A 27,192-nucleotide genomic window follows, 5' to 3' on the forward strand; every position below is an offset into this window, starting at 1 on the left:
GCAGATGCTGGTTAGAATCGAAGGTAGACACACAATGCTGGGGTAACTAGGCGGGTCAAGCAGCATCTCGGGAGAGAAAGAATAGGTGACGTTTCAGGTCGAGGCCCTTCTTCTGAAGAAGGGTCTTGACCTGAAACATCACCCATTCCTTCTCTCCCGAGATGTTGCTTGACCCGCTGAGTTACTCCAGCATTGTGCGTCTACCTTTAGGGTTGTAGGTTAGTTGGTAAAATTGTAAATTGTCCCTAGTGTGTCTGGTAGTGCTAGGGTACGGGGTGATCTCTGGTCGGCGTTGACTCGGTGCGCCGAAGGGCCTGTTTCCGTGCTGTATCACTAAAGTAAAAACGAAACTACTTGGAAGAAATATTCTTGGTCAAGGAGGAGAGCTTCCAATGGTTAATTAAAAGCCTGGAATAACATGGACTTTTAGAAGGAACTTTTGCATCTCACTATCTTACCTGGTCGCTAAGCACCTCACAGGTAATGTTGTTGCCATGTGGAAGATGGGACAAAGAATGGACTTGTAGGTTAAAAGAAGCAAACTTCTGGGGGAATTCAGCAGGTCTGGCTGAGGGTTCCAGGGCAGGATTTTAATCTCGAGAGTCAAGAATGTTTAATTGTCATATGTACCAAAAACACAATAATGAAATTCTAACATCCAGCAGCATAATAGGTCAATAAACACAGTGCTCATAGGTAACACAATAATAGAGTGGTACAGTGTGGAAACAGGCCCAACTTGCCCACACTGGCCAACATGTCCCAACAACACTAGTCCCACCTGCCCCCGTTTGGCCCATATCCCTCTAAACCTGTCCTATCCATGTGCCCCTCTAACTGTTTCTTACACATTGCAATAGTCCCTGCCTCAACCACCTCCTCTGGCAGCTCGTTCCATACACCCACCACCCTTTGCGTGACAACGTTATCCCTCGGATTCCTATTAAATCTTTTCCCCTTCACCTTAAACCTATGTCCTCTGATCCTCAAGGTACAGTGAAAAGCTTTTGTCACGTGCTAACCAGTCAGCGGAAAGGCAATACATAATTGCAATCGAGCTATTTACAGTGTATAAATACATAAGGGAATAATGTTTAGTGCAAGATAAAGCCAGGAAACTCCGATCGAGAATAATCCAAGGGTCACCAATGAGGTAGATAGTAGCTCAGGACAGCTCTCTGGTTGTGGTAGGATGATTCAGTTGCCTGATAACAGCTGGGAAGAAACTGTTCTTCAATCTGGAGGTGTGCGTTTTCACACTTCTATACACTATGTACAATTTTTACCATAGTCAATTAACCTACAAACCTGCACATCTTTGGACTGGGAGGAAACCGGAGTACCTGGAGAAAACCCACGCAGGTCACAGGGAGAACGTACAATCTCTGCACAGGCAGCAGCTCTACCCGCTGCGCCCCTGTGCTGCCCCTATGACCTAGTGCATAATTGAACATTGATACCAGTTTTTCATCAGCAAGAGCATTAGGAGCAGCTTCTTCCCCTCCAAATGAATGGTCCCTCCACAAGCTAGGGTACAGTCCCGATTCTCCAACCTACAGTGCCCTCCATAATGTTTGGACCAAAGAACCATCATTTATTTATTTGCCTCTGTATTCCACAATTTGAGATTTGTAATAGAAAAACCTCACGTGGTTAAAGTGCACATTGTCAGATTTTATTAAAGCCCATTTTTATACATTTTGGTTTCACCATGTAGAAATTACAGCTGTGTTTATACATAGTCCCCCCATTTCAGGGCACCATAATGTTTGGGACACATGGCTTCACAGGTGTTTGTAATTGCTCAGGTGTGTTTAATTGCCTCCTTACAGGTGTAAGAGAGCTCTCACCACCGCGTCTTTCCTCCAGTCTTTCCAGCACCTTTGGAAACTTTTATTGCTGTTTATCAACATGAGGACCAAAGTTGTGCCAATGAAAGTCAAAGAAGCCATTATAAGACTGAGAAACAAGAATAAAACTGTTTGAGACATCAGCCAAACCTTAGGCTTACCGAAATCAACTGTTTGGAACATCATTAAGAAGAAAGAGAGCAGTGGTGAGCTTACTAATCGCAAAGGGACTGACAGGCCAAGGAAGACCTCCACAGCTGATGATAGAGCAATTCTCGCTATAACAAAGAAAAAATCCTCAAACACCTGTCCGACAGATCAGAAACACTCTTCAGGAGTCAGGTGTGGATCTGTCAATGACCACTGTCCGCAGAAGACTTCATGAACAGAAATACAGAGGCTGCACTGTAAGATACAAACCACTGGTCAGCCGCAAAAATAGGATGGCCAGGTTACAGTTTGTCAAGAAGTACTTAAAAGAGCAACCACAGTTCTGGAAAAAGGTCTTGTGGACAGATGAGATGAAGATTAACATATCAGAGTGATGGCAAGATCAAAGTATGGAGGAGAGAAGGAACTGCCCAAGATCCAAAGCACACCACCTCATCTGTGAAACTCGGTGGTGGGGGTGTTATGGCCTGGGCATGTATGGATGCTGAAGGTACTGGCTCACTTATCTGCATTGATGATACAACTGCTGATGGTAGTAGCATAATGAATTCTGAAGTGTATCGACACATCCTATCTGCTCAAGTTCAAACAAATGCCTCAAAACTCATTGGCCGGCGGTTCATTCTACAGCAAGACAATGATCCCAAACATACTGCTGAAGCAACAAAGGAATTTTTCAAAGCTAAAAAATGGTCAATTCTTGAGTGGCCAAGTCAATCACCCGATCTGAACCCAATTAGCATGCCTTTTATATGCTGAAGAGAAAACTGAAGGGGACTATCCCCCAAAACAAGCATGGTAAAGATGGCTGCAATACAGGCCTGGCAGAGCATCACCAGAGAAGACACCCAGCAACTGGTGATGTCCATGATTCGCAGACTTCAAGCGGTCATTGCATGCCAAGGATATGCAACAAAATACTAAACATGACATTGCTGTGTCCCAAACATTATGGTGCCCTGAAATGGGGGACTACGTATAAACACTGTTGTAATTTCTACATGGTGAAACCAAAATGGTCTTTATTAAAATCTGACAATGTGCACATTTTGACCACATGTGATTTTTTTTTCCTATTACAAATCTCAAATTGTGGAGTATAGAGGCAAATAAATAAATGATGGGTCTTTGTCCCAAACATTATGGAGGGCACTGTACCTCGCTGCCCATATTGGAATTTTTCTCTGGAACTGTTATGCTACAATGTTGAAAACTGTGTCTCTCTCTTCACACTACCTATATTACTTGAGTTTGGCTTGATTATATTCATATGTAGTGTTATCTGATTTGAATGGATGGCACGCAAACAAAAGCTTTTCTCAGTAAACGTGACAATAATAAACCTAAATCCAAACTAGCTCGGATATAACTGATGTGCCAAGGTGCTGTGAACTATATTCTTCACTCGTTATCTCTCCCTATTGCTCGACCTATGGTGCTTGAGTTTGGTGTGATTGTATTTGTGTATACAGTCCACCCTCGTTGTTACGGACCTCGTTATAACGGATTTTGGTTGTAGCTGACAAAGCCTGTTGTAACTGAGGTGTATCATAATGTTCTCCTCTCATCCTTCTAAATTCCGGAGTATACAAGCCCAGTCGCTCCAGTCTTTCAACGTACGGAACTGTCGTACTTTGAAAGACTGGAGCGACTGGGCTTGTATACACTGGAATTTAGAAGGATGAGAGGCGATCTTATTGAAACATATAAGATTATTAAGGGATTGGACAAGCTAGAGGCAGGAAACATGTTCCCGATGTTGGGGGAGTCCCGAACCAGGGGCCACAGTTTAAGAATAAGGGGTAGGCCATTTAGAACAGAGATGAGGAAAAACTTTTTCACACAGAATTGTGAAGCTGTGGAATTCTGCCTCAGAAGGCAGTGGGGGCCAATTCTCTGGATGCTTTCAAGAGAGAGTTAGATAGAGCTCTTAATGATAGCGGAGTCAAGGGATATGGGGAGAAGGCAGGAACGGGATACTGATTGTGCATGATCACGGTGAATGGCGGAACTGGCTCAATGGCCTACTCCTGCACCTATTGTGTTAAGTGATAGGAGTAGAATTAGGCTGTTCGGCCCATCAAGTGCACTCCACCGTTCAATCATGGCTGATCTATCTCTCCTTCCTAACCCCATTGTCCAGCCTTCTCCCCAGAACCCCTGACACCCGTACTAATCAAGAATCTATCGACCTTTGCCTTAAATACATCCACTGACTTGGCCTCCACAGCCTTCTGTGGCAAAGAATTCCACATTCACCACCCTCTAACTAAAGAAATTCCTCCTCGTCTCCTTCCTAGAAGAAGTCCTGGACTCTCCCACTAGTGGAAACATCCTCTCCACATCCGCTCTATCCAAGCCTTTCACTATTCTGTACGTTTCAATGAGGTCCTCCCTCATTCTTCTAAACTCTAGTGAATATAGGCCCAGTGCCGACAAACGCTCATCATATGTTAACCTATGCATTCCCATATGTTCGTATCGGGAACGAAGGGCCGTTTGTTGGTTCACGGAGTGACTGCTAGGTGTTTGTTTCAGTCTGCGTTTACCATTCCTGTTTATTGTGTGTTTTGTTTAGTGTATTGGCAGTGTTTCCAATACTGTTCCTATTTACCCCCTTACTTATTTACAGCGGACAATCGGCAATAACGGACATTATCTCCCCGTATTGTCCGTTACAACAAGAGTTATCTGTAGTATATTTAAACTGTGTGGATCGCATGCAAAACACCTACAGTTTCTTTAATGTGAACATATGAGATTGGAAGTAGAGCAAGTGAATAGCGGTTTCATTTGGATGGTGAGAAGTGATAAAAGGATAGGTGTGGTATCTGAAGATAGACACAAAATGCTGGAGTAACTCAGCGGGACAGGCAGCATCTCTGGATAGAAGGACTGGGTGACATTTCGGTTCGAGACGAGTCTGAAGAAGGGTCTCAACCCAAAACGTTACCTATTCCTTTTCTTCTGAGATGCCGCCTGACCGCTGAGTTACTCCAGCTTTTTGTGTCTTATCTTCTGTTTAAACCAGCATCCGCAGTTCCCTCCTATGCCTTTCACTCAACCTTGGTACAACTGATAATAAGAAAGCTAAAGCTAAAACATGTAGCGTTTCCGTTCACACCTGACGTGCACACATACCTATCTTTCACAGGATCATGACGCGGCGTAGGAGCCCAGGTTTGTTCATTCCTTTTCTTCCACTTCACTACTGCTGCTGTCACTGAGTCAGGGGTGAATAAAGCCAAGCAGAGTTGTGTTCACACTGCACTGTCTCCACTCTCCCAAAGTCATCTGTCATCCACACCTGAATGTACAATCTCTTGCCTCCTTTGCCATGTATAGCGTGTGGTATTGTGGGAGTTGACATTCGGACACTTGCCTTCACTGGTTGGTAACTGATGGTGTTGAGTGGTTGTAGTGTGACAGGTGTGGAGATCGGTCTATCGCTCAGGTGTAGTATTTGTGGTACGTTGCCTGTTTGGAATATGAAACGGTCAGTTGCTTTTGGAGATCAGGTGGAACAGTGGTCCTTTGTTGGGCGGCACTGTGGTAAACTGGCTGCCTTACAGCGTCAGAGACCCGAGTTCGATCCTGACCATGTCTGTAAGGAGTTTGTACATTCTCCCTGCGACCGCATGGGTTTTCTCCGGGTGCTTTGGTTTATTTTTGCGTTCCAAAGAAGTGCAGGTTGATTGTAAATTGTCCCGAGTACGTAGGATGCAAACACAAGGATAATATAGAACTCGTGTACGTGTGATCGCTGGTCGATGCGGTCTCAGTGGGCCGAAGGGTCTGCATCCACGCTGTATCTGTAAACTAAGAAAGGGAACAGTACATTAATTCAGTTTCTCAGGCTTGTTCTATCATTACCTTGCATCCCGCTGAACAAATAGTGCTGGAGTAACTCAGCAGGTCAGGCAGTATCTCTGGAGAACATGGATATGTGACATTTCAGGTTAGGATGCTTCTTCACATTACATCTCTTGCCCAGAGTAGGTGAATTGAGGACCAGAAGACAGGTTTAAGGTGAAGTGGAAAAGATTTAATTGGAATCTGAGGGGTAACTTTTGCAAACAAAGGGTGGTAGGTGTACGGAACAAGCTGCCAGAGGAGGTAGTTGAGCTTGGGACGATCCCAACGTTCAAGAAACTGTTAGACACGCACAGGCTTGGAGGGGTTTGGATCAAACGCGGGCAGGTGGGACTAGTGTAGTTGGGACACGTTAGCCGGTGTGGGCAAGTTGGGCCGAGGGGCCTGTTTCCACGCTATATCGCTCTTTGACTCTATCTCGACTGATGTTTAATCCTTAATTCCATTTGAGTGGATGCACTGCAATGAGAAATAAATCCTAAACTTGTCCATATCCACCATATCCCGAATGCAAATCAGGAAAAAAATATTGCCTTTTAAACAGTTAAACATTATTGACAGCGCTGTAATTGAGTAATGTGCAATGTTTTACAAATGTTTCATAAGGTAGTTCAGTAACTCGGTACAGTGTCATTCTGTTAAACCCGTACCTTGTCTATTTAAGCAACTCTGCTCCTTGCCCAAGAAAAGATGATCAATCTCGTCCTGCAACTGAATCTTTCTGATGGAAGAGAATTCCAATTTTCCGTGACACTTTATGTGGGGGGAAAGTGTTTCTCAACTTCACTGATGAAGAGCTTAACCTAATTTTAAAATTGCACCATCTTGCATTCGTAAAATAAATTGCTCCGATCCATGTTCCTTTTGAATCCTGTGAATGTTAAAAACAAATAGTACACCACTCAGTTCCTTCCCATTGAAGATTTGTCTGCCGCTGATTTCAAAGACAGATGTGTGGCAACTACCAAGGTGTCTATTGCATCTACACATTGGAATGCACCGTAAAACACACAATGCTGGAGTAACTCAGCGGTCAGGCAGCATCTCTGGAGAACATGGATAGGTGACATTTTGGAACAGTCTGAAGGAGGGTCTCCGTCTGAAACATCACCTATTCCTTTTCCCCAGAGATGCTGCCTGACCCGCTGAGTTACTCCAGCACTTTCTGTCTATCTTTGGTTAATTTACTCCTGGAAGTGCAGGGGATCTGGTTTCAGGTACTTCTTTTGTAGTCTGAGAGTTTTTTAAAAAAAAGCAGAAATAGGAAACTAGCGTCAGGAAAATCGATCATCAGATTGTTGGAAATGTACACCTGCTTGAGTAATGCCTTTTAGGAAAAATAAATCTCCCAACGTTATCCTGCGTGGCCTTTATCGGAAATCCAGTCCTGCGTTAATGTGATTTAACTGGTTTCTGCAGTGATGTGTCGTGCCTGGGCAGATTGAGAAGCCATCACTCTGAACATGCTGGCCATATCGGTGACGACTAGCCCAACAACAGCATTGTAAAACGGTTGGAGGAGAACGCTGTGTCGTTCTGCATGAAGAGAAGTGGACTGGTCACATCTTGGAAAATCACTTGTGTGGGATGCTGTTGGACATATCCAGGAATGGTGGTGACGAGATAAATACACTTTTTTTTCTCCTCATTCCTTGCAGGAGTCACTGAGATTAGATTATCTATGGGAAAGAGACAAAAGTGACAAGGCCAAAGTGGCACTGGGGCAGGTGGTAAAGAACCAACAAAAAGGACCTCCTCCTCACCAGTCTATCTGCCCTCAATCTATTGGCACACCAACGCCCCTATTTCCTGAGAAGGCTTGGGAAGTTTGGCATGTCCCCTACGACTCTTGGCCGATATCTACAGATGCACCATAGAAAGCATTTTATCGGGATGCATCACAGCTTGGTTTGAGGAACAGCTCCATCCAAGACCGCAAGAAATTGCAGCAAATTGTGGACGCAGCCCAGGCCATCACACAAACTAACCTTCCTTCTATTGACTCCATTTATTCCTGGCGCTGCCTCGCAAGGTCACCAGCATAATCAAGGACGAGTCGCACCTCTCCCATCGGGCAAAAGGTGTAGAAGTGTGAAAACGCACACCACCAGATTCAGGACAGTTTCTTCCCAGCTGTCATCCTACCACAACCAGAGAGCAGTCCTGAACTACTATCTACCCCTTTGGTGACCCTCGAACTATCCTTGATCGGACTTTGCTGGCTTTACCTTGCACTAAACATTATTCCCTTATCGTGTATCTGTACACTATTAATGGCTCGATTGTGTTCATGTCTTGTCTTTCCTCTGACTGGTTAGCACGCAACAAAGGCTTTTCACTGTACCTCGGTACATGTGACAATAAACTAAACTGAACTGAACTCTTTTGCAACCCAACAAACACACCATGACTACTGTCTGGGGCATCTACAGGATGCATTGCCATGGCTGGCTCTGTAACCATGCCAAGGACCTCCTCCTCGCCAGTCTATCTGCCCTCAGTCTAATGGGTCACAGGTACATCGGTAGTTACTGATTGGTTAGGAGTGACCACGGCATGGTTTATACGGAGATAAAGTGCAGGACAGGTCAGCTCAAAGCTGCACATTCACGAGGCACACAGGCAATAACCTGCAGTGGAATTGGATACTACCACGTTCACAACACCATGGGCTGGTCTTCCATTGTCACCAAGCCAAGAGACTGATTCTAGCACAGTGTGGTGCAGAAGAATACAGATGCTCCCCGACTTACGGTGCAAAATCCATACACGTTCATTGGAGACCGTACTTTGAATTTTGGTCTTTTCCCGGACTCGCAGACCTCTGCCGCTCTCGCAGCCGCACCCCGTTATCTCCTCAGCCCAGCCACAGGATCAACATTTACCCACCACCGCGGCTGCAGCAACATCTCTCAAACTGCCTCTTGGGTGCACGCTCCGGTTAGCATTTTCGACTTGCAATATTTTCGGTTAACGATGAGTCTGTCGGAACGTAACCCCGTCATGCGTTGAGGAGCACCTGTGTAGAAAAACTACCTTTAGATTCAGTCTGAAGAAGGGTCTCGACCCGAAACGTCGCCCATTCCTTCTCCTGAGATGCTGCCTGACCTGCTGAGTTACTCCAGCATTTTGTGAATAAATACTTTAGATTTACCACAACGTTTCACCTCAAAGCAACATTGATTAGCAGCATCCTCTCAGAAGACCAAAGACAGCAGCAATGTGTACAGAGTTGGGCAATCCCAGAACATCAGATCAATATTCTGCAAGATCCAGTCAGATGCAGTGGTGGAGCGTTAAACAGCCACTGGGAGGAGGAGGCTCCTTGACCATCCTCGATCCCAGAGACAGTGGAGCCCCCCTGCATGTGGATGCAAACGGCAAAGCTGAAGTATTTGCAACGATCATCGCCCAGAAATGTTGAGTGATGGACTCATCTCCATCTCCCCAGACCCGCACCAGAACCAGCCAGCGCCCTTTCATCCACTAGTTTTGTGGAATATTAAGAAATAGCCCAAAGCCTATGAGCCTCAAACTCCTAATAACCTGTTAAAGATAAACTTCCAAATACCCGGGTCTCGGCGGCAACAAGGCAGTACCCAAAACCTGTGGAAATTGCCCAGATTGTCCACAGAACGCAAAGCATCTCCAATCCATGCAGTTGCTGCGCCACTGATCCACTCAGTCATCAGCCGTTTGGTGGAAGATGTGCAGGAAGGAACTGCAGATGCTGGTTTACAATTGTGGAGACACAATATTTACACTTGTACCAAGCCAAGTAACCTACAAACCTGTACGTCTTTGGAGTATGTGAGGAAACCGAAGATCTTGGAGAAAACCCACGTAGGTCACGGGGAGAACGTACAAAGGCCGTACAGACAAGCGCTCGTAATCGGGATCGAACCTGGGTCTCTCGTGCTGTAAGGCAGTAGCTCTGCCGCTATGACACCGTGCCGCCATTACAAGACAGCAGCAGAACCTACACTTGGACTAGTGTGGATCTAGGAGTCACCTCCTACTGAGGCATAGAAAAACCAAGTCACTATCATTACCATCTATATCCATACGTTATTAATAATTTCGACATTTCACTTCCATTTGTCTGTAGTTAGTGTCAGCTAGGAAACTATTCTGGTGGAAAGGAAGAACTTGTATTGTGCTTTGTGAATACATGGTATGTTCTATAGGAATTTTGAAGTGTGGCCAATGTATGTTCTCCCCCTGACCTGCATGGGTTTTCTCCGGTTTCCTCCCACACTCCAAACATGTACTTTTTTTTGTAGGTTATAATTGTAAATTGTCCTTAGTGTGTGTTGGATAGTGTTAATGTGAGGGGATCGCTAGTTAGCGCGGACTTGGTGGGCAGAAGGGCCTGTTTCCACGCTGTGTCTCTAAACTAAACTGGATTAGGTGGGACATCGTGTTTGGCATGGACGAGTTTGGCAGAAAGGCCTGTTTCCATGCTGTACGACTCTACTTTTAGCTTTAGGGATTCAGCGTGGAAGCATGCCCTTTGGCCCACGAGTCTGCACCTACCAGCAATTTACAGAAGCTAATTGACCTACAAACTTGCACGTCTTTGGAATGTGGGAGGAAACCGGGACCAGAACGTCCAAACACCGTACAGACAGCATTTGTAGTCGGGATGGAACCCGGGTCTCTGGCGTTGTGAGGCAGCGACTCTACCGCTGTGCCACCGTGCCGTCCGTCTGTGGAGCTTGTGTGTTTCAGTTACGTTTGCACTAATCTGAAATTCAGCAGACACAAACCAGACTTTTTTCATTTTCCTTCGTAAGGCAATCCGTGCATTCCAGCTTTCAACTGAATAATTCAGTGAATGCTTTCAATTTATTTACATTTTGCATTTACATTTTTCCTTAAATAAGGAGCCTCCAGTATTCTGGATGTGGCCTTACCAGTGCTTTCTGCTGTTCAGTACCCTCAGGCAATAACCAAGAGCATCCTGTTAACTCTCCTGATAATGTCCATGAGCAAAACTCACAGTGCTGGAGGAACTCCAGCGTGTCAGGCAGAATCTGTGGAAGGAGTGGACAGATGGGCGGTACAATGGTGCAGCAGTAGAGTTGCTGCCTTACAACGCCCGAGACCTGGGTTTGATCCTGACTACGGGTGCTGCGTGTACGGAGTTTGTATGTTCTTCCTGTGACCGTGTGGATTTTCCCCAGGTGCACTGGTTTCCTCCCATGCTCCAAAGCCATGCAGGTTTGTAGGTAAATTGGCTTCTGTAAATTGTCCCTAGTGCAGGATAGTGCTGGTGTATGGAGTTATTGTGGTCGGCGTGGACTCGGTGGGCTGATGTGCCTGTTTCTGCGCTGTATCTCAAAAGTTTAAAGTAATGATATTTAGGGTCAGACTGATCGGGTTGTACTAATCTGATCGGGTCCCGACCTGAAACGTCGTCTGTCCATTTCCCTCCACAGATGCTGCCTGACCCGCTGAGTTCCTCCAGCATTTTAGTGTTTTGCCCAAGATTCCGTAGTGGTGTACAAAATGGTGAGAGGAATAGATCGAGTAGACGCACATAGTCTCTTGCGCAGAGTAGGGGAATCGAGAAACAGAGGTCATAGGTTTAAAGTGAGTGGGGGGGGGGGGGGGGTTTAAATAGGAACCTGAGGGGTGACTTTTTCACACAAAGAGTGGTGGGTGTATGGAATGAGCTGTCTTTGGAGGTAGTTGAGGCTGGTACTATCGCAACGTTTAAGAAATATTTAGGACAGGTTTAGAGGGATATTGGCCAAACGCAGGCAGATGGAACTAGTGTAGATGGGGCACGTTGGGCAGAAGGGCCAGTTTCCATACTGTAAAATTATGACTCTGCAATTTCGTGTCTCACAAGTGCAACGCTTGTTTATTGGCATTTTTTGAGAATGGTGCATCATGTTAAAATTAAACCAGGGTTTTGTAGCTGCACAGTGAGATGCCACAAGGAGCTGAGTGGCTGACTGGTCTGTGTTGGATAGTGCTGGTTTGGGATGAATGTTGCTCAGGATGTCGTTCCCTGCCTTTGAACAAAACCGTGGAATCTATAGTTTTCATTAATTTTATGATGGTGAGCATCCCTGGCAGGAGCTTAAGAATAGTTTATGATTAGTTTAGTGTATTATTGTCACGTGTACCGAGGTACAGTGAAATGCTTTTGTGTGAGAAAATAATTGCAGATGCTGGTACAAATCGAAGGTATTTATCCACAAAATGCTGGAGTAACTCAGCAGGTCAGGCAGCATCTCAGGAGAGAAGGAATGGGTGACGTTTCGGGTCGAGACCCTTCTTCAGACTGAAGAAGGGTCTCGACCCGAAACGTCACCCATTCCTTCTCTCCTGAGATGCTGCCCGACCTGCTGAGTTACTCCAGCATTTTGTGAAAAGCTTTTGTAATGTGTGTTATCCAGTCAGTGGAAAGACAAGACATGATTACAATCAATCCGTCCAGTGTATAGATATAGGATAAAGGGAACAACATTTAGCGCGAGTCCGATTAAAGATAGTCCGGGGGTCTCCAATGAGGTAGACGGCAGCTCAGGACTGCTCTCAAATTGTTGATAGAACGGTTCAGTTGCCTGATAAGAGCTGGGAGGAAACTGTCCCTGAATCTGGAAGTGTGCGTATTCACACATCGGTACTTCTTGCCTGTTGGGAGAGGAGAGAAGTGGGAGTGACCGGGGTGAGACTGGTTCTTGATTACGCTCGTGGCCTGTGGATTATAGAAAATAGGTGCAGGAGGAGGCCATTCGGCCCTTTGAGCCAGCACCGCCATTCACCGTGATCATGGCTGATCATTCACAATCAGTGCCCCGTTCCTGCCTTCTCCCTATATCCCGTGATTCCACTAGCCCCTGGAGCTCTATCTAATTCTCTCTTAAATCCATCCAGTGATTTGGCCTCCACTGCCCTCTGTGGCAGAGAATTCCACAAATTCACAACTCTCTGGGTGAAAAGGTTTTTTCTCATCTCCGTTCTAAATGGCCTACCCCTTATTCTTAAATTGTGGCCGAAATTATTATGGACCAAAACGATGTAGTGGAGATGATGCTTCGTTGTCCTCCTTTTGCCATGTTTTTATATAATGTAGTGGCATGACAAAATAACTTTATGAGGAGTTAATCGTAATGTTACGGGACTTAAAGCTGCAGGGAGGTCAGACCAACTAAGGATGACTGCTTTTCTCACGGATGTGAATGAAAGCAGATGGGTGTTTGTGACAATCTGATGGATTGTCCGCTGCTTTGAAGCAAAATAATACACGTGTATCTGACTGCATGGTCATTGACCTGAAACTTTAAGCCTGCCTCACTCGCTCAATCTCTCTGCATCAGAGACCCAGGTTCCATCCTGACCTTGGGTGTAGTGCCAAATGTGCGGAGTTTGCACATTCTCCCTGTGACTGCATGGGTTTCCTCTGGGTCTTCCGGTTTCCTCCCGCACTCTCCAAAGATGTGCGGGTTTGCCGGTTAATTCTCCCTGTGTAAATTCGCCCCTAGTGTGTCGGGAGAGTGGATGAGAAAGTGGGATAACATCAAACTAGTGTGAACTGGTGATGGATGACCTCTGGTGTGGATTCGATGGGCTGAAGACCCGTTTCCATGCTGTATCTCTAAACTAAAGTGGATACTAGATTCTTTCTGACCTGCTGAATACCTCAGTTCAGTTTAGTTTATTCTCACGTGTACCGAGTTACAGTGAAAAGCTTGTGTTGCCTGCTAGACAGTCAGCGGAAAGACAATACATGATTACAATCAATCCATTTGCAGTGTACAGATACATGATAAAGAGAATAACGTTTAGTGTAAGATAAAGTCCGATCAAGGATAGTCCGAGGGTCACCAATGAGATAGATAGTGGTTCAGCACTGCTCTCTGGTTGTGGTAGGATCACAATAATACTTTATTAGCCAAGTATGTTTTGCAACATAGCTCAAGGGGCTAGTGGAATCAAGGGATTTGGGGAGAAGGCAGGCACGGGGTATTGATTGGGGACGATCAGCCATGATCACAATGAATGGCAGTGCTGGCTCGAAGGGCCGAATAGCCTCCTCCTACACCTATTTTCTATGTTTCTATGTAACATATGAGGAGCTTCATTTGCCCTACAGTCATAACAATAAAAAGCAACAGGACACACAAAATATATTTTAACATGAACATCCCACCACAGTGACTCCTCCACATTCCTCACTGTGATGGAAGGCAAACTGGTTCAGTTGCCTGATAACAGCCAGGAAGAAACTGTCCCTGAATCTGCAGGTGTGCGTTTTCACACACGGCAGTGGGGAGAAGATGGAGTGGGAGGAAACGAGGCTTCAGTTTAAAGTATTTTACAAAAGACAGTAGTTTGCATTCCACAAGTTAATGCTGTGGGATAATTCTAAGATGCCAGGATTGGTGTAAGACACAAAGACTAAGTGCACAGATGCTTGCAATCAGGACTATGGCAACGGTCTGCGAGCAGGAACAATCCATGCAGGCATGGCAGAGACTGAGGACATTTTCATTCCATTTATATTGAGCTAGTCGTTTTAAGATTATTGGTTTTAATATCTGTTTTAAGAATATTCAGATTATTCACTGGAATTTAGAAGGATGAGAGGGGATCTTATAGAAACATATAACATTCTTAAAGGATTGGACAGGCTAGATGCAGGATAAAATATTCCCGATGTTGGGGAAGGCCAGAACCAGGGGTCACAGTTTAAGAATAAGTGGGTAGGCCATTTAGGACTGAGATGAGGAAAAAAAATTTCACCCAGAGAGTTGTGAATTTGTGGAATTCTCTGCCACAGAAGGCAGTGGAGTCCAATTCACTGGATGAATTTAAAAGAGTGTTAAGATAGAGCTCTAGGGGCCAGTGGAATCAAGGGATATGGGGAGAAGGCAGGCACGGGTTACTGATTGTGGATGATCAGCCATGATCACAATGAATGGCGGCGTTGGCTCGAAGGGCCAAATGGCCTCCTGCACCTATTTTCTATGTTTCTATGACAAGGTATAATCAATTTTTTAAAAAATTTAAAACTTGCTTTGTTCACTTTGTCCTCATCAGGGAAGGTTGCTGACTGTCAAACATTGGACAATAAATTCCTAAGCAGTGGTGCAAGCAATCGGAAAGTGAAATCGTGCAGATTTCCCATTGTAAATGTTTTCATGTTGTCAGTGTGAGATATGTTCATAAACGATCAGAACAGAATTAGGCCGTCCAGCCCATCAAGTCTACTCCGCCATTCAATCATGGCTGATCGATCTTTTCCTCTTCACCAAATTCTCCTGCCTTCTCCCTATAATCCTCGACACCCATACTAATCAAGAATCTATCTACCTCTGCTTTACAAATATCCATTAACTTGGCTTCCACAGCCTTCTGTGGCAAAGAATTTCACAGATTCATCACCCTCTGCCTAAAGAAATTCATTCTCATCTCCTTCCTAAAGGAATGTCCTTTAATTCTGAGGCAGTGACCTCTAGTCCTAGGCTCTCCCACTAGTGGAAACCTCCTCTCCACATCCACTCTATCGAGGCCTTTCACTATTCGGCCCCTCGGCCCTTCTAAACTCCATCAAGTACAGGCCCAGTGGCGTCAAATGGTCATCATATGTTAACCTACTCATTCCTGGGATCATTCTCGTAAACCTCCTCTGGACCCTCTCCAGAGCCAGCACATCCTTCCTCAGATATGGGGCACAAAATTCCAAATGCGGCCTGACCAGCGCCTTATAGAGAGACTCAACATTACATCCTTGTTTGTGTGTTCTAGTCCTCTCGAAATAAATGCTAGCATTGCATTTGCCTTTCTTACTGCCGATTGGACTTGCAGAAGGAGATTACAGAAGGAGTAGCAAGCTGAATTAATGGTCTGACTGCTCACAAGCTGAGTGCTGCTCGCGTGGAAGTTTTCAGACTTTCAACAGCTTGTACAAAGCAAGACAGCGTGGAGGAGGGAGGCAGGGCACTGACAGACACTGAACTTTGGTATTCCACTGAACATTAACCCAGGAGCTGGAGCCAGAGCTACAGCTGCAGATTTGTCTATGGTAGGGTTTCCATTCTCTACATCTTCATTTGTCAGAACAAGCCAAAGGCTGGAGCCGATTCATCATGTTTTTCATTGTGTCCCATGGTTTTAGTTTAGTTTAGAGATACAGGCCCTTCGGCCCACTGAGTCCGCACCGACCAGCGCTAGCCCCCCACCTCCATTAGCACTATGGCACGCACACACACACACGCGCGCGCTAGGGACAATTTACAATTTTACCAAGCTATTTAACCTACAAACCTGTACGTCTTTGGAGTGTGGGAGGAAACTGCATACATCCGGAGAAAACCCACGCAGGTCACGGGGAGAAGGTAGAAACTCCGTACAGACAGCACCCGTAGTCAGGATTGAACCTGGGTCTCCACCCTTGATGGACCATATGGCTTTATTCTGCTCCTATCATTAATGAACTCCAAAGATGTATAGGTTTGCAGGTTCATTGGCTTTTGTAAATTGTCCCTAGTGTGTAGGATAGTGCTCGTGTACTAGGTTAATTCCTGGAATGGCGGGACTATCATATGTTGAAAGACTGGAGCAACTAGGCTTGTATACACTGGAATTTAGAAGGATGAGAGGAGATCTTATCGAAACGTATAAGATTATTAAGGGGTTGGACATGTTAGAGGCAGGAAACATGTTCCCAATGTTGGGGGAGTCCAGAATAAGGGGCCACAGTTTAAGAATAAGGGGTAGGCCATTTAGAACGGAGATGAGGAAAAACTTTTTCAGTCAGAGAATTGTGAATCTGTGGAATTCTCTGCCTCAGAAGGCAGTGGAGGCCAATTCTCTGTATACATTCAAGAGAGAGCTAGATAGAGCTCTTAAGGATAGCGGAGTCAGGGGGTATGGGGAGAAGGCAGGAACGGGGTACTGATTGAGAATGATCAGCCATGATCACATTGAATGGCGGTGCTGGCTCGAAGGGCCGAATAGCCTCCTCCTGCACCTATTGTCTATTGTACGGGGTGATCGCTGGTCAGTGCGGACTCGGTTCTTCAGAAGAAGGGCTGCGACCCAATACGTTGCCTATTCCCTTTCTGCGAAGATGCTGCCTGACCCGCTGAGTGACTCCAGCATTTTGTGCCTATCTTAACCATGAAACATAGAAAATAGGTGCAGGAGGAGGCCATTTGGCCCTTTGAGCCAGCACCCCACTACTGGTTGTATTTCTCTCCAGATATTCCCTGACCCAATTTGAATAATTCCAGTATGTTTCTGTTTTTGTGTTGACGTGGAGGGAGCCTGGTACTTTCCTTTGCCTGTGAAATCCAACATGATTTCTGTGAATGTTTACACCAGCAGATGTCTGAATGAGGAAGGGAGATGTGGAAAGCATGAATCGGCAAGTAGAGGCGTGTGTAATAAGGAACTGCAGGTGCTGGTTTAAACCAAAGATAGACACAGATAGTGAAAGGGTGTGATGGTTTTGGATTATTATCGTCACGTGCATCACTGTACAATGAAAAGTTTTGTTTCGCACGCAATCCAATCTGATAACACTATCCATAAATACAACCAAGTCAAACTCCAGTGCAATAGGCAGAGCAAAGGGGAAGATACAGAGTGCAGAATATAGTTCTCAGCATTGTAGCGCACCAGTTCCACAGACAAAATCCAATGTCCGCAATGGGGTAGAGGTGAGCATGGGGCTTAATTTAAATCCTGAGAAGCAGGAGGTTCTGACGTCCTCGAAGGGCCGAATGGCCTACTCCTGCACCTATTGTCTATGTGAAATACAACATCAATGCAAATTCGTCAAAAGAATTTTTATTTTTTCTTTCTTCACCTCGTGTTGTAAGATCTTAAATGCCTGCCTAAGTGGCAAATGAGTGCAGTGCTTTTGCCCAGGAGATAGGACTGCCAATTTCATGTTTCATTCAGATGTTATCCAGCGGGTACGTGCTTACATAAATGTAGAAAACCTTGAACTTGCAGTCATGAGTCAAGTATGTTTTATTGTCATTTGTCCCAAAATGGAACAGTGGAATTCTTACTTGTAGTAGGAGCACAACAGAGTACTCGGATAACAAAAGGAAAAGTTCAATAAATAAAAAAAACTCAATGTAGTGCAAAACGCATTGTAGACGCAGCCCAGACCATCACACAAACCAACCTCCCTTCCATTGACTCCATCTACGCCTCACGCTGCCTCGGCCAGGCCAGAAGCCCAGACCATCGCACAAACCAACCTCCCTTCCATTGACTCCATCTACACCTCACGCTGCCTCGGCAAGGCCAGCAGCATCATCAAGGACCAGTCTCACCCTGGCCACTGCCTCTTCTCCCCTCTCCCATCGGGCAAAGATGTACAAGTGTGAAAACGCACACCTCCAGATTCAGGGACAGTTTCTTCTCAGCTGTTATCAGGCAACTGAACCAACCTACCACAACCAAAGAGTTGTCCTGAACTACTATCTACCTCATTGGTGACCCTTGTACTATCCTTAATCGGACTTTATTGGCTTTACCTTGCACTAAACGTTATTCCGTTATCGTGCATATATATACACTGTAAACGGCTTGATTGTAATCATGTATTGTCTTTCTGCTGACTGGTTAGCACTCAACAAAAGATTTTCACTACCTCGGTACATGTGACAATAAACTAAACTAAGAAAACAAAGTCCCAAATTTCTAGTGCAACCCAGTCAATTTGTCGTTCAGAGTTTAGTTGGAGGTTGTAGTGTTTAACAGCCTGATGGCTGTGGGGAAGAAGCTGTTCCTGAACCTGGACGTTACAGTTTTCAGGCTCCTGCACCTTCTTCCTGATGGCAGGGGTGAAATGAGAGGATGGTGTGGGTCTCTGATGATGCTGGCTGCCTATTTGAGGCAGCGACTCCTGTAAATCCCTTTGATGGTGGGGAGGTCAGTACCCGTGATGGACCGGGCAGTGTCCAACACTCACTGAAATCATCTTCCTGGGCGTTCGAGTTGCCGAACCAGGCCGTGATGCAACCAGTTAATATGCTCTCTACTGTACACCTGCAGGAGTTCAAGAGAGCATTTGTTGACATACCCAATCTCGTGAATCTTTTAAGGTCATCGATGGGCTTTCTTATGATTACTTCAAGGGGCTGGGTCAGTCTTTCAACACAAAGCCTAAAGTACTGTGCTGCAGGAAGTAAGCAGTGTACTGATGGGCTCCATGAGGGGCTCCATGATTGCACACAGGAGTAACCTGGGGATGATAGTGAAGCGGAACCTTCACAGCGGTAGAGTGGCTGCCTTACCGGCACCGGAGACCCGGGTTTGATCCCGACAACGGGTGCTGTCAGTACGGAGTTTGTACGTTCTCCCCGTGACCTGCGTGGGTTTTCTCTCAGTTCTTGCACTCCAAAGACGTGCAGGTTTGTAGGTTAATTGGATTGACATAAATGTAAATTGTCCCCAGTGTGTGTAGGATTGTGTTAATGTGTGGGGGTTGGTGTGGGCTTGTTGGGCCGAAGGGCCTGTTTCCACGGTGTATCTCTAAACTTTTTTTTAAAAACTAAAATACCGCATTTTGTGTTCATGTGAAAGGACTTGAAAGGTGTCGTTGAACAGTCCATGTGACCTTCTCCGCAAATTAGTTAAGCAATTGAAACAAAAACATATCTGAATGCAGAGAAATAAATACTGAAACAAATTTTAAAATAGATTTTGTTGACAACTAATTTGTGACCAGTTATAAATGTCTGTCGCTATCTTGGATACTTAGATCTTTTAGTTGCAGATCTGTTTCTTATTTCGGTATCAGATTCAGAAGCACTCTTGATCTCTAGTCAGAAGCTCGTGGGGGTAGTCCCATTTCAAAGATGGTTTCACGTAAACTAGGTTGACAAGTCCAGGAAATGCTGGAGAGATGTCTGTTGAGTCTCTTGGATGAGATGCTGAACTAGGTTGCATTCTGGTTGATAAGATCCCACAGCACTATTTCAACGGAGGCCAATGGACCTATTCTTGGTGTCCCAGTTTCTATTTAACTCTAAATTTACAACATTTCAATGCAGTACACTGACCGGTTTTAAGACAGTCGGAACACTGGAATCTATTGAAGGTCAAGAATAAATAAATTTTACAAAGGAGCTTTTTAGATAAATTAAGAAGTCCAGGCTTAAAAAATATTTTACTGAAGCCACTCTCCAAAGAAAATTACAAATGGGGGTGACCAGCTTCACTCATCCACCCAGCAAATTTCACTCATCTCTTTGACCCAACTTGTCCATGTCGGCAAAAATGCCCCATCTAAGCCATTTACCATGTTCTCCTGACTCTCAGTCTGAAGAAGGGCTTCGACCCGAAACGTCGCCCATTCCTTTTCTCCAGAGATGCTGCCTGTCCCACTGAGGTAATGCAGCTTTTGATATCTATCTTCCATTTGCCCCATGATCTGCAGTTTCTTCCATCAGCCAGTTCCTCTCATTTACCCACGTTTGGCACATTTAGTTTTTAGTTTTAGAGATACAGGCCCTTCAGCCCACCGTCGACACCGACCAGTGATCCCCGTACATTAACATACCCTACGCTTCCTGAGGAGAATTTACACTTATACCAAGCCAATTAACCTACAAACTTATACGTCTTTGGAGTGTGAGAGGAAACCGAAGATCTCGGAGAAAACCCATGCAGGTCACGGGGAGAACGTACAAACTCCGTACAGACAGCGCCCGTGGTCAGGATCGAACCCGGGTCTCCGACGCTTCAAGCGCTGTAAGGCAGCAACTCTACCGCTGCGCCACCCTGCCGCACATAATCCTCTAAACCTTAGTTTAGTTTATTGTGTCATGTACTGAGGCACAGTGAAAAGCTTTTGTTGCGTGCTAACCAGTCTGCAGAACGACAATACATGATTACAATCGAGCCAATCACTGTCTACAGATACATGATAAGGGAATAACGTTTAGTGTATGGTCAAGCCAGCAAAGTCTGAGGGTCACCGGTCATGTTCAGCACCGCTCTCTGGTTGTGGTAGGATGGTTCAGTTGCCTGATAACAGCTGGGAAGAAACTGTCCCTGAATCTGGAGGTGTGCGTTTTCACACTTCTGTTCCTTTTGCCCAATGGGAGAGGGTAGAAGAGGGAGTGGCCAGGGTGCGACTCGTCCTTGTTTATGCTGCTGGCCTTGCCGAGGCAGCGTGAGGTGTAGATGAAGTCAATGGACGGGAGGTGGGTTTATGTGATGGCTGTGACCACAATTCGCTGCAATTTCTTGCGGTCTTAGATGGAGCTGTTCCCAAACCAAATGATGATACGTCCTGATAAAATGCTTTGTACGACGCATCTGTTGAAGCTTGTGAGAGTTGTTGGAGACATGCAAAACTTCCTGAGCCTTCTAAGGAAGTGGAGACGCTGGGTTGCTTTCTTGGTCATTGCTTCAATGTGGGTGGTCCAGGAGAAGTTGTTGGTGATATTTACTCCAAGGAATTTTAAGACGGGTAATGAAAAGGAACTGCAGATACTGGTTTATACCAAAGATAAACACAAAATGCTGGAGTAACTCAGCGGGTCAAGCAGCACCTCTGGAGAAAATGGATAGATGATATTTTGGGTCGCGTTTGAAGAAGGGTCCCAACGCGAAACATCACCTATCCATTTTCTCCAGAAATGCTGCCTGACCTTCTGATTTACTCCAGCACGCTGAAACCTCACCTATCCATCTTGTCCAGAGATGCTCCCTGACCTTCTGAGTTGCTCCAGCATTTTTTGTTTATCTTCAGATATGAATTCATCTTGGCATCACGTTCAGCCCCAGAAATTGTGGCCCGAAGGGTCTGTTCCTGTGCTGTGCTGTTGTTATGAAGCATGAAAGTGCCAATGTACGCAAGGCTTTGCCTGTGACTCAGTTCCATTGTCACATTCCGTCTGTTTGCCTTTTTGGTTGCTGTTTTTTTTAATTAAACTTTTTTTTTGTTCCTTTCTCCTCGTCAGGGCTCATGCCTCCCCTCTCCCTCCGTCACACACCAGGGAAGGCTGGACTGAACTGCAGATGTCGCCCGGACTCTCGATGCCTCTCCAACCTCAGCCCATGGGAGACATGCTTGCGATGGGGTGAGATGGACGGCTTATTTTTCCGTTGACTCTCCCGTGTTCCCTCTGATTCTGGTTTGGGTTTATTATTATCGTCACGTGTACATTGAAAAGCTTTGTTTTGCACCCTTTCTATTCAAATCAGGTAACACTATGCATAAATACCAATCAAGTCAAACCCTTGTACAATAGGTAGAGCATAGGGAGAGATACAGAGTGCAGAATATAGTTCTCAGCATTGTAGCATAACAGGGGCAGCAGGAGAGTTGCTGCCTCACAGCGCCGGAGACCCGGGTTCCATCCAGACTACGGGTGCTGTCTGTACAGAGTTTGCACGTTCTCCCTGTGACCTATGTTGGTTTTCTCCGAGACCTCCAGTTTCCTCCCACACTCCAAAAACATAGAGGTTTGTAGGTGAATTGGCGGTGTAAATGTAAAATTGTCCCAAGAGTGTGCGTAGGATAGTGTTAGTGTGCGGGGATCGCTAGTCGGTGCGGACTCGGTGGGCCAAAGGGCCTGTTTCTGCGCTGTATCTCTAAACTAAACTAAAACAGTTCCAGAGACAAAGTCCAATGTCCGCAATGAGGTAAAGGAGATAGGACAGCAAACTGAGATGGTGGTCAAAGTTTATGAAACCTAGTGAAGTGGCCTTGCGTACATTTTTTTCAGCAGTTATTTCTATAAAGTTGTATAAATATTCATTGCTATCTGAAGAACAGTCTGAAAAAGGGTCTCGACCTGAAACATCACCCATTCCTTTTCTCCAGAAATGCTGCCTGTCCTGCTGAGTTACTCCAGCATTATGTGTCTATCTTTATTTGCCCGTCTGTGCACAAAATCATGAGATTGGGTAGATGCACAGAGTCTCTAACCCAGAGTAGGGGAATGGAGAACCAGAGTACGTAGGTTTAATGTAAGGATGGAAAGATTAAATAGGAACCTGATGGGTAACGTTTTTACACAAAGGTGGTGGGTGCATGGAATGAGCTGCTGTAAGAGGTAGTTGAGGCAGGTGCTATCATTTAACTTTTAACATTTGGAGAGGTGCAGGGATAGGATAGGTTTTGAGGGATATGGGCCAACACAGGCAGGTGGGACTGGTGTAGAAGGGGCATGTTGGTCAGCGTTATATGTTTATACTCTCGCTTTGCTTACTCGGGAAGTTAGCCCCAAAAGTGACCTTTGGGTACCGAAGTGGTGGGAAGTGCTAGTCTAGGTTTAAATGAAGGGTGATAGCATTATTCCCATGCCTGTCATTTTGTTAATGGATTTGTTCTGTTTTCTGATATCAATCCAACCAATCAACTCAACACAATTGTTAATTTGAAATGATTCATAATTACTGAAGGACCATTCTTAATCACATGTGTGACCAAACATGGTCACACATGTGACCAGTCATATTTGACCTCTCAACCCTAAACAAACATTGTCAGCATAACATATAAAAATTTCACTTGATAAACTTCGACATATATAACTCATACAGTACAAAACAATATACCTGTAATGCTTTCAGAATTAGAAGAGATGAGATTCCTCTTAGCAGGTAAAGCAGACCAATTCCAAAAGACGTGGTCTACGTTTTTGGACCTATTACAAGCATGAGGTGCAATAGTAATTTTACAAAGAAATAAATAAATAAATGGTATCAGGACCTGGTAACGGGAGGTAAAACAACAAAACAGACTTGGTTGGTAGTCCCCTTCCTGCGGAGTTTAATGTTATAATAGAGCGATTGTTTCTACCCCTTTTTTTTTTTTTTTTCTTTCTTTTCTAGGGTCTACTTTCTTACTTTACTTCCTTCTCTACTTCTTTTCCAAGGGGCTTTCTTTTCCCAACACTCTCTTGCACTTCACGACTCTTGCGCACTTTCTTTCCTTACTTCTTTACTTCTATCTTTTTCTTAAAGCTCAAAAAAATGAAGCGGTATAAAAAATGTATTAAGATATATCTGTTGTATTATTGTAATTTACCGTACTTTTAATAAAAATATTAAAAAAAAAAAAAAAAAAAAGAATTAGAAGAGATGTATTCCACAATTTTTCACATTTTTAGTCACACACGTGACTAAGAATAACCCTGAAGATGTGTGCCGACCCTAAGCGTCACCAATCCATGTTCTCCAGAGATGCTGCCTGACCCACTGAGTTACTCCAGCACTCTGTGAAACGTCACCTATCCATGTTTTCCACAGATGCTGCCTGACCCGCTGAGTTACTCCAGCACTCTGTGAAACGTCACCTATCCATGTTCTCCACAGATGCTGCCTGACCCGCTGAGTTACTCCAGCACTCTGTGAAACGTCACCTATCCATGTTCTCCACAGATGCTGCCTGACCCGCTGAGTTACTCCAGCACTCTGTGAAACGTCACCTATCCATGTTCTCCAGAGATGCTGCCTGACCCGCTGAGTTACTCCAGCACATTGTGTCTTTTCAAACATAATTATTCTCTATTTCTAAATTCTTACTTTAAACTTTTGAGATACAGTGTGGAAACTGACCCTTCGGCCCGTCGAGTCGGCGCGGACCAGCGATCACCCCGTGCACTCGCACTATCCTACACACTCGGGACAATTTAGAATTTTACTGAAGCCAATTAACTTACAGACAGCATCCCGAGGTCAGGATTGAACCCGGGTCTCTGACGCTGTAAGGCAGCAGCTCTACCGCTGCACCACCGTGACGCCCTACTAGGAGGCGCTGCAGGGCTTTATAAACAAAAGCACCACTTTTTTGCAAATTCCCATCATAAATCTTTTAATTTAACTTAAATATAGTAACACGACTATAGGCAGGTTGTCTGGAAACGCAACAACTTGTTTAGTTCCACCTTAACCTGAAAACAAGACCTCGTGTTTATTGCCATTTTTATTTGTTTAAAAAATGAATGCTTCCTGTCATGGAGCCACAGCACAGAAATAGGCCCTTCGGCCCATCACGTCCATGCCAACCAAGGTGCCTTATCGATGCTGGCCCCAGCTACCAACCTTTGCCACATATCCCTCTGAATCCTTCCTGTCCATGTACTTGTCCAAGTGTATTTTAAATGTGTTACAGTACCTGCCTGAACTACAAACTGTGTTAGTTTGGTTGTAAGACACAGCATGGAAACTTGCCCTTTGGCCCATCGAGTCCACACTGACCAGTGATCGCCCGTTCCCACTGGTTCCATGCTATCCTACTTTCTCATCCACTCCCTACACACCAGGGACAATTTGCGGAGAGCCAATTAACCGACAACCCGCACGTCTTTGGGGCGTTGGGCGAAGCGGTCACAGGGAGGATGTGCAAACTACGCACGGGTGCTCCGGTTTCCTCCCACACTCCACAAAGATGTGCAGATTTGTAGGTTAATTGGCTTGCGTATTAAAAAAAAAAATTTTTTTTAATTGTCCCTAGTGTAGGCTAGTGCTTGTGTCCAGGTGATTGCTGGTCGGCGCGGACCCGGTGGGCCGAAGGGCCTGTTTCCACGCTGTATCTCTAAAACTAAAAGCTAAGCTGAAACGAAAATCTTCTTCAGTTTTCTGTCTCTTCAATGAACCTTGGTTCTTGTGGGCAGCAGCTAATTGCTATTGAGTTCCATCTCGCTGGTTAGTGTCCTTTGAAAAGAGAATGTGTCACCTTTAATAAGTCTTGGTCGGCATGCGACTTCAGCATCTTGTCTTGGCAGAGTGAAAGCATTTTAATATCTCTCAAACTGTTGTCTTACAAAGCGATCAGCTTAATGCCCAGTCCTCCTCCACTTCAGAAGCTGTGGGAAAGGGAGACAGTCTCAGCAACCTTGGTAAATTTGTGCAGCACACTTTTAATGTCATTAAAATAGGGTCTGGGTGAAGCGTATGGATGCGTACATCATTCAAATTAATTGTAAACATTAGAATCCTGATACATTAGGAATGCTGTCCTGTCATTAGAAACATTGAAATATAGAAAATAAGTGCAGGAGGAGGCCATTCGGCCCTTCGAGCCAGCACCGCCATTCATTGTGACCATGGCTGATCGTCCACAATCAGTAACCTGTGCGTGCCTTCTCCCCATATCCCTTGATTCCACTAGCCCCTAGTGCTCTAACTCTCTTTTAAATTCATCCAAGTGAATTGGATTCCACTGCCATTCTGTGGCAGAGAATTCCACAATTTCACAAGACTCTGGGTGAAAAAGTTTTCTCTCACCTCAGTTTTAAATGGCCTCCCCTTTATTCTTGTGTTGGAAAATAACTGCAGATGCTGGTACAAATCAAAGGTATCACAAAATGCTGGAGTAACTCAGCAGGTCGGGCAGCATCTAGGAGAGAGGGAATGGGTGGCGTTTCGGGTCGATGCAGCCTGATCTGTTGGGTTCCTCCAGCACGTTGTGTTGTGAACAAAGGACGTAGATCAATGCAGTACGGAAGCAGGCCCTTGGCCCACAGTGTCAGCGACGGACATGATGCCAGGATCAACTGTTTATCTGCCTGCACATAATCCATATCCCTCCATTCCCTGCACACCTGTACGCCAGTTCAAAAGCCTGTTAAACACCATCATCGTATCTGCCTCCACCACCACCCCTGGCAGCACGTTCCAGGCACTCACCTGGTAAATGGTTTAAAAAAAGGAAACGCCCCCACATCTCTTTCAGCATTTGCCCCACTCACGTTAAAGCTGTCCTCTAGTTTAGTTTAGAGATACAGTGCGGAAACAGGCCCTTCGGCCTACCGGGTCCGCACCGACCAGCAATCCCCGTACATTAACACTATCCTACACACATCAGGGACAAATTTTGTTTAACATTTGCCCAGCCAATTAACCTCCAAACCTGTACGTCTTTGGAGTGTGGGAGGAAACCAAAGATCTCGGAGGGAACCCACGCAGGTCACGGGGAGGACGTGCAAACTCCGTACAGACAGCACCCATGGTCGGGATTGAACGTGGGTCTCCGGCGCTGCATTCACTGAAAGGCGGCAACTCTACCGCTGCGCCACCGTGATCGCTCTAGTATTTGATTTTTCCAACTTGGGGGAAAAAGTTTCCGCTACTCTAAGCAAGAGGCTATGTTCGTCTTCCTGATCTATTCCTCTCATGATTTTGTACACCTCTTTCAATCACCCCTCATCCTCCTGCTCTCCAAGGAATAGAGTCCCAGCCTGTTCAACCTCTTCCTATAGCTCAGGCCCTCGAGTCCTGGCAACATCCTCGTAAATCTTCTCTGCGCCCTTTACAGATAGAAAGGCAGCCAGCATTAATTTGCTAATGAATGTTTTAC

General features: G+C 45.3%; 2 protein-coding genes across 3 annotated transcripts in view; one reads left to right on the forward strand and one right to left on the reverse strand.

Moving 5' to 3' along the window:
* Positions 1–27,192, reverse strand: part of LOC144593236 (D-serine dehydratase) — a 555,040-nt gene that overhangs the window by 347,995 nt on the left and 179,853 nt on the right. The gene's annotated exons all lie outside the window — the stretch shown is intronic.
* The window catches only part of setd2 (SET domain containing 2, histone lysine methyltransferase), a 113,988-nt gene that overhangs the window by 6,596 nt on the left and 80,200 nt on the right, over positions 1–27,192 (forward strand). Inside the window, exon 2 of the mRNA XM_078398343.1 lies at positions 21,845–21,964. Within this exon, the coding sequence (XP_078254469.1) occupies positions 21,845–21,964 (120 nt within the window). The remainder of the gene's footprint in view (positions 1–21,844; positions 21,965–27,192) is intronic.

This window comes from Rhinoraja longicauda, chromosome 4, assembly GCF_053455715.1.
Source record: "Rhinoraja longicauda isolate Sanriku21f chromosome 4, sRhiLon1.1, whole genome shotgun sequence".
In the NCBI taxonomy this organism is placed as follows: domain Eukaryota; kingdom Metazoa; phylum Chordata; class Chondrichthyes; order Rajiformes; family Arhynchobatidae; genus Rhinoraja; species Rhinoraja longicauda.